The 12,051-nt window shown below is 39.6% G+C and overlaps 1 protein-coding gene across 1 annotated transcript; it reads right to left on the reverse strand.

The window, feature by feature from the left end:
* Window positions 1-344: 344 nt before the first annotated feature.
* LOC120795802 (protein delta homolog 1) lies at window positions 345-7,297 on the reverse strand. Its single transcript, XM_040137977.1, has 5 exons — window positions 7,246-7,297; window positions 6,953-7,016; window positions 6,364-6,494; window positions 5,402-5,543; window positions 345-1,169 (listed from the first exon to the last, which is right to left on the reverse strand). The coding sequence occupies exons 1-5, from the start codon at window positions 7,295-7,297 to the stop codon at window positions 398-400; spliced, it is 1,161 nt and encodes a 386-aa protein (XP_039993911.1). The 3' UTR covers window positions 345-397.
* Window positions 7,298-12,051: the final 4,754 nt, after the last annotated feature.

A 12,051-nucleotide genomic window follows, 5' to 3' on the forward strand; every position in this document is an offset into this window, starting at 1 on the left:
CTAAGCCATTTCTCTCTTTCTAATATTAACGCCACTGTTGTATTCTAAATCTTGTAACAGAGTAGTAAAACCAATTTTTTTTTTTTTTTTTATGAAATACTAAACAATGAGATGTTTTTACCAACCATCAAGGTGCTGTTTTGTAGAACATGTTTTATAATTTTATACATTTTTAATGGGTAGTTTTTCAGATTAAACGTACATTTACAATCCAGTGTCATGTTTGTCCACTGAGTCCAGGACACTATGTAGTACTACATTCAAATATATTCCAAGGTAGTCCAGCATCGCTCACTTTATAAACAGAACTGCACAACAGTCATAGTATTTCCTTTGTTGCTGTTTTTAGACATTCATATTAAACTCCTTCCAGAGGGGCGAGGAAGAGAAGATTTAATCAGATGGAGGTGTAGTGTTTACCAAAGCTGCTGAGTCTAATCTTTTCCGGCAGGATGATGTTTACTGAGTGCTCCGGCTCTTCCTGGTTAGCGCCTCCGGCTTCTCTCAGCAGGTGTTCCCTTTGCTGTCGAACAAGCTGGCTGTACTTGGCATTAGCCAGCCACGTCTCACAGCGGCCAAAAAACACAATGCCTGTGGTGCCAAGGATGACCAGGCATGTGAGCAGGGCCAGTATGCCGAAGCAGACGAGCTGACCCTGGGTGACGAGGACACCGGGGGAGTGGGTGGTCTCCTTCAGGGTGATCTTGAGCAGGTCTCTCTCAGGCGGTCTGAGGAGCTTGTGGAAGGCGTGAGCAGGAAGGGAGTAATGCTGCGGGGTCAGCGCAAACACTCTGTGGTTCACGGGCCTGGCACCGACAGGCTTTGATCTGGCCTTCGGTCTGTGCTGCAGGGAACATGTGGGACCTGTAAACCATTTCTGGCAAACGCACCGGAAGGTCCCATCAGGCTGACCAACACAAGTGCTCCCGTTGGCACAGGGCCGGCCGGCGCAGGGCGAGAGGCTGGTGGTGTCGTTACAAGTGAAACCAGTGAAGCTGTGCGGACAGACACAGGTGAAGGCCAGGCCATGGTTTGTACAGTTGCCACCGTTGAGGCAGGGGTTAGGCTGGCAGCTGTCAACGCTGATCTCACAGAAGTCTCCAGAAAATCCAGGGGGACATAAACAGGAGGAATATGCTGTACATGTGCCTCCGTTCTGACAAGGAGAGCTGGAAGACAGAGCAGAACAATGTGAAAATATAGCATGCTATCTTGTACTCAGCTTTACTAATGAGTATTTTACCCTGTGTTTATAAAGCAGCAATCAAAAGGATTGAATCCTATTTTACAGGTAGATTTCAAAAGGTAGATGTTAAGGGAACGCTTTCTGAGTCCATAATTTGCAGGGTCCTCCAGGGGACAGTCCTGGAGCCATTATCACATATTAATGAGTTAAGATCTGCCCGATTATGTGACCTTTTTTATGCGGACGATGCTGCATCAATAATGTCACATTAAGATTCACAAACAGGGAATATTGTAACTGTCCAGTGAAAACCTTGTATCTCTAATTTTGGTGATTTTTTTTTTAATTTATATTTTTTTTTTGTGAAGGTGAAGGATCAAGTGTTCCTTAATAGGTTGAGAAAACTACCATAGCTAAACAAACCAGTTAAGAACCCACTGGATGGGTTTTCAAAGGACAGCAATAAAGGGGTGAGCTGCAGAATATTGCAGCATGGCTCTAATATGATAAACTTTACCTTAATTTGGGAAAAACTATGGCCAATATCTTTGGACCTAGAATAAAGCTATAAAAATATATATCCAGGATTTATAGTTATGGTAGGTCACACTGTACTTGCATCAAAAGCTACTGTTATTTATTTATTTATTTAGTTTGTTTGTAGATATCAGCTCTCAGGCACTAAAAGGCCATGGTGCTGAAAGTACTTAATTTGTCAAGACTAAATTAATGCTCAGGAAAGCAGCCCTGCTAGCTAATGCAACATTAATTTCTTTGCTGGTAAACAAGTTCAACGCCACTTTGACTATGGTGCCACTGTCTGGTGCCGCTGTTCTCCAAAACGTATCGAAAACAGGCTTTAGACTGCTTAAAATTAGCTTATTATGGTTGTACCCAAAATACCTCCCAATACAAATCTGCTTGGTAATGAATGCAGTTCCTGGTTACTTTCCAAACTTTCTCTGTTTTTTGTTTGTTTGTTTGGGGAGCTCCATCAGTAAAAGTACATACTCAGGCCTATATGCTGCTGTTTTTCATCTGTAACAGTAATCCACGATAGATAAAGCAACAGCAGACTGAGACAGGTTTTAATTCTTGGTAAAGAAATGGTCAGAAATAATCTATTTTAAAGATATGTCATCTTGTTCTTTCTCTGATAAGGAACATAATGGAAATAAGCTTTTAGTTTTCATGTGTGTGTGTTTTGGTTTCTTTTGTGACCGTTTTAAATGCACATCAGGACTTGGTGTTTGCAGTCTTATATCGTATCTCTCTGTGAGGATGTTTCATCTCAGCAATTTTGAAAAACCAGGCAATAATTTGATATTATTGGTTCAAGACTTTAGGAAAAATCATATTGTGATGATATGATCATATAGTGAAATTCTGTTGTTAAAATTTACGATTTTTAGCAAACTGTAATTTAAAACTACAATATTAGTCATCAGGGTTTTTGTTTTACATATGTCAAGAATTTTGTCTAATATAACACATAACAGTGGTACACACTTCATTGCATTGAACATGAATAAGGTTCATTATATTTTCGTTACATTTGCCATATTGTGATATATTAATATTGGAGTAATATAATACTGCAATTTACAGTTATTTTCATGATCTATTAATCTGATTATATTCTTCATTGGTTATTGTTTTGAATAATAAAGTAGTCAAAATAGAAAATAGTGGTAAATGCCCAGTAAAATTCCCTAAAGCCCATGGTGATGCTATCTAATTGCTTTTTTTTGAAAAAAACAACCAATCACGAAAACATATTCAATTAACTATATCATTCATTCATCAGAAAAGCAGCACAACTGAAAAGCTGAAACCAGAGAATGACTGGCATTTTTGCCTAACCATTTATGAAAAATACTTGCCAACAATCGATTAATCTACTAATTGTTTCAGCTCTATTAATATTCCGGTATTGATTTTAATCATCTCACCCAGCACTCATGGAAAACAATACAGCTCATTTTCTGTGTATTAAAAATCTGTACCAGTAACAAGATATAAAATGAGTCTTCGCTTTGCCTCTGCAATTATCTTCCTGCACCCCAAAGTGCAGCATGTGATTAGTGCAGCCATGCTTCACAAAGGGAGCGCACCGATAAAAACAATCAATATCCCTAATAGTAGCTCATGTAATTACACAAGTTTTGAACTTTCGGTCTGCAAGTAAAAAAGAATAATAGCTCTGGCACACTTTGTAGTCATCTCTGGTGCCTCATAGAGGAGCTGATTAATGAATCCTCATGCAAGCCTTTTTAATGGAGATGAATGCCCCTGGCGTACAAGCGAAGCTCCAGTTGTCACATTGTGAAAATTATAATAAGATTCAAATGATTATTTATTTTGGTTAGTGAGGGAGGAGAGCTGTCAGTTCACTGACACGAAGCTGTAGGCTATTGAATTTTAGGTGTGTTGTTCAAGTCAATAACAAGGCTGCCTGACAGAGAGCGAACATGGTTGGGGTTCAGAGTCTGGAGGGGCTGTGTCAGCTCGCTGCGTCTCCTGAGAGCCTTTTATATACATGTGATGGACGGGAAGAGGATTCCTTCAGGGATCAGTCCCGTAATCCAGAAATGGAAAGGCAGACAAGAAAGCGATTTCTAGATCTTGAAGAAATGATCCACTGTTTTCGCTGTGGATAACGGATCAACCTTGAATACTATCTAAAGCAAAAAATTCCAGATGAGGTTTTTGTTCTGAAATATTTCTTGTTTCCCGTGGCCCTTTTAAAACCCAGCATCCACTGTAATACTTATATTCAGAGACTCTGTCATACTTCAGCTGCATGCAGATTCTAGTGAGATACTCGGTAGGATACGACCCATGAAGGTGAGTCCTTTCAGAGGATCTGAGGGCCTGACTGAACCTGTGCCCCATCTCTCCCATCTCTGCGGACAAAACTACTGGTGCATTCAGGTGTTCCTCATCAACTCCTAAAGTCAAAGAATTTGCCCTCCAGTGGCTTAAATAGAGATAAATGCCAACAGCAAATGTGGTTCACTTGGTAAAATTGCAGCTTCATGATTACAGATTTCACATAAACCTTCATCCTTTCAATTTAACACAGAATGAAGAAATGTATGACAGACATTGTATAAACAGTGTCTTTCATACCTTGCTACCATTGTTCTGACTTTTTCCAATAATTGGTTCAGTTCATGCGATATAGTTGTCCGTGACTGATGACCACCTGAAGCCAGATTCCTAGTAATAGTATTTCCTTATGGGATACTGACATATGCAAAGTACACATCAGGCGTGTCCTCCAGACAAAATCTCTACCACTACCTGCTGAGCACCAAACAGCAGACCGACACAGTTAGTGACCAGCTGGTGAACATAGTGGAGCATTAAGCAACTAAAGAACCTGATATTTCCCTCAGGAGTTGGTGGGGTTAAGAGAGTGAATATCAGATTTATATTTGCCAGGTGGACAAAAATGTGCCTCCTAATGAACGCTAATGTTGCTCTGTAAATGCTGATGTATAGGTAAGCAACTGTTTGCTAACAAGTTCACCATATCACATAAAAGGCGATGATATGTCAATTTTGTGTTCACAGTTTGTTTCTGCTGCCCCCAAGTTGCCAAAAAAAAGCCAGTTCTTGCAGCTTTAAGTCCTTGCACGATTGGATCCGTGTTGCATCAGGTGCTTGGACCTGATATTCCCACTTGCAGGAATAGTTTTTGTTGCTGTTGTTCGCTATACACACCATGTTCTTCTCTGCCTATATAAAATGTCGTGGAGAAGTCAGACCTCGGATAAAAGTTGACTTTCTGACTAGGAATAATGAGCTGGACTGTCGTTCAAGTGGAGTTTTTCTTCCCAAAGTTGTAAACTTGCCAGTTAGTTTCAACTTCTCAGCATGAGAACCAAGCGTTTCTGTCTGTCCCACAAATGTGCAAACACCACATTGCCTGTTTACAAGTCGCAAAAACCAAACACTCTAATTTTTGTGCAGTAAGGAAAAAAGGAACATCCACTGTTTTCTCTTGTAACTGCCAACCATTACCAGATATATACACACTAGCCAAGGTGTGGGGTGGTTTCAATTGGCTTCCTTGGTGATACAGAGAGAGCTGACAGACATTGCACCATTTGTTGATTATTGCTCCGAATGATAAACAAATGATGGGGCTGTAAAGCACTGGAGTTTTCATTTACTCAAAATAGAAACTCAAAGTAAAGGTGCTGGTACCCATTTGTGAGGCAAGCTCCTCTCCTCAGGTGGCAGCTCTCTCCTGCGTAGCCGCGGGGACAGATGCACAGGTATCCCCCCTCTCCTGTCTCTATGCAGGTGGCATTGCCAGCACAAGGCCCGGATGAGCACAGGCGAGTATCTGTTGTTAAAAAAAGAAAAAAGAGAATTCTGTTTTTAGAGCTCCCCCTCTCTCTCGCTGTGTGTTTCTGTGTCTCTCTGCCTGCTCTTCCGTCTCTCCTTTGTTTCCACTTTCTCACTCACACTCCCCCACCGCAGCATCTTCTCACCACGAGCAAAACTGAGAACATAACAAACCACGTTACATGCGCGAGCAGCTCGTGTGCTCCAGATTAAGAGATGTACTGTGAGAGCTGATAAGGAGGTCAAACTGAGCCAGAAGCCAAAAAATCTTTCTTCTTTTAATCTTCTCTCTGTCTTTCTTCCTTTGCTTGAGGGGCAGCAAGTAATTTTTATGCGATAATGTTCATTGAAGATATCATGAGAATTATTACGTATATGCTTAATTTAAATAGGGGCGTCTACTAAAATGGAAATGTGACTTTTAGAAAGCTTTAACATTTAAATTTTGCCAGCCACAGCAACATAATCTTTTGTTAAGTATTATTATATGTGCCTTTTTTAATGGCACAAAGCACCGAATGTCAGTTTATAATGAGGATTTTTGCAGATATTCTGTGGCTTCAGCTTTCATCTTTGAACCAAATTTCTCCAATTATTTATTCATTTGTTTTTAACTTAGTCAGAACTTCTCTACTCCAACTTTGCCCATCTAGAAAAAACCATTTAACGCTATTCTCCACACTCCGGCTTCACCCGGTGGCAACCTGTGTGTCCCCCCCAAGGCTCCTGTGACTCACCCTCACCTCCGGCAGGCTATGTCAGCAAGTGTTAGGAGGAAGACAGAGACAGGAGCGTTTGGGGAGCTTAATGAGACCCACCTTGGTCACACAGGCTGCCCACCCAGCCCTCCTCGCAGATACACTGCCATGCCCTGTCACATGTGCCGTGCAGACAGCCGGGGAAGGGCAGGCACTGGTCGCAGTTGACTCCTTGCCACCCTGGTTTGCACCTAAAAGAGGGGGGAAGGGAACAGTCCAGAACCATTAATATACCACCCGCAGAGCTTTGCAGTGATACGCTCGTCCCCATAATGTTTGCATGCTTTGCCCATAACAGTGAAAAGAAAGATTAAATTGGTCTTTGATCATGTAGTAATTGGTTAAATTCTCTGGTAATCATTTTTGGCTCAAGGGTATCTACGGTAGCCTTTTGGCAGAAAAACATTTCAAAACTGGAAAGGATTTGTAAACAAAAGCTTCTGAGCTACTGGTTAGGGTAACAATGCTTTGTGCTGTTCAAACAAAGGACTGGTTTGGCACTTGACACAATACACACGCCAAACAAATCTAGAGAAAACAGAAGGATCCAGCAGGCTGGACTGTGATTTCATTTCTCTAAGGGAGGAACATTTGCAGCTCCAGCGATTTATGGAAATAAGGTCTGGGGACTCTGAGGTCGTTTTAGTACCTGCACTTCCCTGGCTTCTCACAGAACCCATTTTCTGTGTTGCACCCTGCGCTGCATTCCCAACCTTTGAGACAGAAAAAAAAAAGGGACAGCAGTGTGTTTGCATCAAAAATCCCAAAAACACATAAAACATTCAGAGCAATGAAATATTCATCCGCTATACTTTCTTTCCAAGCAGAGAGTAAATCGGTTCAAAAACCAAAAAAAAAGAGTTAGTTTTTCATGAACTGACTCAAATCTCTTTGTGTCGCTGTCAGTCGTCTCAGTGGACTGATCCAAACATCTGGGATTACCTTTGGCGATGCCTGTCACGACCAGAATTAAGACCACCGCTGTGAGATGCATCGTAATGTCGAGCAAGACCCTCTCTGTCCTGCAAAAACAACAAAGCGAGTAAAGTCGCAGACAGAGCTCTTTGGTTGCGAAGAGGCCATGTTTTTTTTTTTGTTTTTTTTTCCGTCTGAAGGGAGCACATAACTCAAAAGTTCATTTTACGAGAACAACAGAGCTCAAAAGGAGAATTGAGAGGGATGCTCCACAAATATGGCACATTTTGTATGGCGCTCTGGGATACATAGACAATTCTATCGTGGGAGATTAAAACCGTAACGGTGATAACGTTATCGGGGTGAAAATCACACACAATGCAAACCTGAATATTGCTGGAATATTGAGGTGTTTTGTTTTTTTTCCTCGGGGAATTTAATAGAACTGGCGCACCTGAACCATATGCGTCTGCTCCCAGAGGTATCCATTACGCACAAACATACAGGGGAAGAGAAAAGCCGTTTCATTTCAAAATCAACACGTTTTTCCTTCTCAAAAACCTCTAACTTAAATTGTCTTGCGGCATCGGGGAAATTGCCTTACCTATGTCGCACCGGTGCTCTGTTTCCAAGTGGCTCCGCTCATATTTGATGGATTTGATGTGACTTTTTTTTCCCTTTTCTTTCTTTCTGTCCTTCTTTTAAATCCAAGCGACGTGCTATTGAAAGTGGTACTACAGGTGCACCGGCGGTCCGGCTGCTGGAGGTGGACCTGGAGGTTTTTGACGGGACTGCTGCATGGTGCAGCGTCCCAGTGCAACACGCTCCTCCCACCTTGAGAGGGTGAATGCGTGCACCAGCGGGAGAGAAGGGCTGTAGTTGTACAATCCATTAGGTGCTATTTTGTTGTTCTTTGTTTCGTTTGTTTGCTGTTTTTTTTTCTTTTCTCTTAATTCTTTATTTAGGCAGAATCCAATTAAGTTATGTTAGTCTGAGTATCTGTCAGTGGTGGAAGAAGTATTCAGATGCTGTTCTTAAGTAAAAGAAGCAGTACAGCTATGTATTATAAAAATACTCCACTGACAGTTAAAAAAAAAAAAAACAATCCTACCCAAGTAGAGACGTATTATCAGCTCAATGTAATTAATGTATTAAAAGTCAAAGTGCCCATAATTCATCAGAATTGGCCTGTTCAGCATTACAGTATTATATAGTAATATTACCATTATTACTGATGCTTAAACGTACAAGCAGCATTTTACCATTGTAGCTGCTTCAGGTAGAGCTAATTTTAACCACTTAATATATTGTTGGGGAGTTTAATCTGTAACAATTCATCCCATCCAGTGAGATGGTCATATGTTTTCTGTAGGAAAAATCCTAAAGTTACTAGTATCTGCTGATTTCAGATAAATGCGCTGGAGTAAACAGCACAATGTTTGCCCGTGAAATGTTGTGAAGCAGAGGAGAAAGTCCACTTAAGTACAGTACTCGTGGAAATGTGCTCAGTTACATTTCACTTAAACGTACATACCATCAAAGAATATACTATTTGACAAACTACAGCAAACAACAGGAGTTCAGACTCTGTTACCCCCAATTTAAAAATGATATTGAAGGACTTCCCTTACAACACTGCCTTCCTGTCATACATAATAATGCCCTATTCTATTCTTAGTCCACTTATTGCTGTCCACAATCTCTCCTTATCCCTCCCAAGGGCAGGGAATGCTATTTTCCTTCCCAATGAGTACATGGCTTAGTCTAAGGGGCCTAATTATGAGTTTCACTTCTCTCAGACATTATTAGATTTGCAATAAAGATCCTGAGAGATGGTGCCCGAGCAACCATCAGGGGAAATCTGCTACTCTGTCTTACTCATCCTCTTCATTGTTTATCTCCTCACATGTACAAAGGGTAAAGTGCAACCTTCGTCTTATCCAGACTTTATGGTGTTACTGAAAGAAAACCAGGTTCTATATGTTTCCGTGTTGGGTCTATGATAAATGGCAGCAAAGATAAAACACACATAATTCCAGACACAATCAGGTCTGTGGCTCTACTTAGAGATTTTTTTACACATATATCATCTTGAGATGTTGTTTCTGGATAAAACAGGTGTGTGGGTTTGCGGTCTAGACAGCGAGAGCACAAGGCATATATATATGAACGCAAATAAGCAGCAAATCATTGTTTTTTTTTTTCAGTTGAATGGGGAGTAAAGACAGTACAAAGAAGCTCCATTTTCCTTTCACACATAATCAGCCTGAAACAAGGACACGCATGCTATAAACAGACAGGCCCGAGCAAATGTGAGTGGAGTGGGAATGGATAAGTCTGCTCAGATGTGATGTAATCGTTTGAGAGGTCTCCAGTCTCATATCTCCTGGTTCAGTTTTGCTTGTGTTTTTCTTCTCAAACCTCCAGAGACGGAGCTCATAGTCCGGGCGTAACATTGCAGACGTGATGTGATTCTTTCATCGCAGCTACGGCCCAGATTTGCGTCAGTCAGTCCTTTTTCACAAAATGTCTCAGGTTTGTATGTGCTTAAAGATTAAAGTAAAGGTGTCATCCATCAATTTCTTCAAAGTTTAGCTGAAGCTGATATCATCATATGTATATACATATATATGTATCATTAGTTTTGCGTGTATTTGGTGATAAACCAAAGTACTGAAAAAAGCAAGATTTTGATCTGATAATGATGCTAATGAAAATTCAAGGGATCACCAAAGAGATTACAAATCATCCTGAGGGAGACATGAATTTCTGTACCACATTTCACTCAAATTCACAAATGTGAAGGGGAGCTGCTAAGTCATCCCAGGTCGAAAAGAAGTGCTATTAAAAGCTTTAAAAATGTCCTTGACATTCACGTTGTATGTTTATAGTACATTTGTATTCCTATCATGCTAAATTGAAGTGCATTTAAGACATATTCTCTTGCACTTCTCAAAATTATACTTTGGTAATAAATATATGCTTAATTATGCTTTTAAGAAATATGGTAAAATATAAGCATGTTTTTCACTCTTGCTTAAAGTACCATTTAGTTTTACTTAGCACAAGTACAACTTTTAGTGGGTTAAAAAAACATATTTGTCATTTATGCTTCAGTGTATACTGCAATATATTTTAAAGTTTTATGTGATGAACATGTGCTTCAGCCTGCCTTTCAGAAGTATGATTTATGTGAAGCATATTTTTAACATTTTAATATATTTTACTAAAGCGTGTTATTCCACTCACACCTAAATACAGAATAGCTATTAGTCATGCACATGCATTCTTACAATGTGCTTACTTCTAATGTATTATAAATATAATTGTGTCAACTGTGCCTAAGTATAGTAATAAGCGTACTTGAAAACTTATATTTTTCAAAAATAATTTACTTCACGTTCAAATGATACATTAAGTATAGTACTATTTAGCTCTTCTTCCCACAGGCATAAGTGCATCACAAATCAATTTTCAGAAAAAACATGCTTAGAATGCATATGTAAGTTTGGTTATAAGAAGATTGCTAGTACACTTCAACTAAAATGTAGCTTTCAAAAATAAATTTAATTCCTTTTTGATGCAATATCATTTACCATTACGTTTCCCTTTATGTGGTTACATTTAACCATCACAAGATCATTTATGACAATAGTACACAAAATGGGGGAAGAGTTACAGGCAGTTTGGACACTCCGCTTAAATCATGTGAATAAAGAGTACCTCAGTGCCAGTACTCTCAGATCTAAATTATATAAAACATCTGTTTAGCAAAAAAATGTGTGTGTATATATATATATATATATATGTAATTATGACTAGTATATTTTCATTTATACCAAATGAGCATATTATATAAACATCCATCAAAAATATAACTAAGAAGCTCATTATGATACCTGGCCAAAAGAAAACATTTAATTTACAAAGCATTTTCCATATACAATTGACTAGTTCCATTTCTTAGATTCCCATTGCAATAGAATTGCAATAATACATATAATTCCCTCTCAATATTATGTGGCAGGGCAATGACATACATTTTGTCTTCAAAGCGAGTCATCACACAGTTTCTTTTGAAAGACTGTGCATGCACTGCACAAACAGTGTTGAATATGCTCAGGATCTTGTAAAATGTGCCATCTGCTAACTCTACAACAGAGTTGATTCTTTTTCAAGGCTTTTTGTTAGTTTCTGTGTGATAAAGTACACTGTCGACAAGAAGACGATCCTAATACAGGCACTGTTATACCTTGACGCCAAAAAGATCCTCAGTAGCAAGCATATGCCCTACTGGAACATTCACTGGACGAGGATTACCAAAAACCTTAACGTTCTATGAAAGCTGTGATGATTTAGCTGTCTCTTGCTTGCTGTTCTGCGTATTGTAGAAAAGTTCTTGGGCAGTGTATTTGACATTTTTCATGTCTTGTTTTCGACATTTCTCCATTTGATGTTGCTCTTGACAGTCTGATCTTAGACATGGGTGGTTATATTCCAGAACTTCAAGAAAGTGACGGAAATTTGGCTGTGGCCCACAGAGGTCCCCAGTTTCGTACTCTTGCAGAAATGTGGGTCATCAAGTGCACATTAAATGTATTATTTTCCCTGCCATTCAACTTCTCAAACGCCATAACAAATTTCTTCACTGCATTCTTTGGATTATCGATGTCACCTATTTGGATCTTTTCCTGAAGCAGAGCTTAAATGCCAAAAACTAGAAGGAAAAGATGGCTCCAGTATTTCTTGGAGAGAACACCATAAAGCATAGAACAAAAGAAAAGATCTCCATTCAGATGCTTTCCACTATATTGATCTTTTACAGAACGTAGG

This window comes from Xiphias gladius, chromosome 10 (assembly GCF_016859285.1).
Source record: "Xiphias gladius isolate SHS-SW01 ecotype Sanya breed wild chromosome 10, ASM1685928v1, whole genome shotgun sequence".
In the NCBI taxonomy this organism is placed as follows: Eukaryota; Metazoa; Chordata; class Actinopteri; order Istiophoriformes; family Xiphiidae; genus Xiphias; species Xiphias gladius.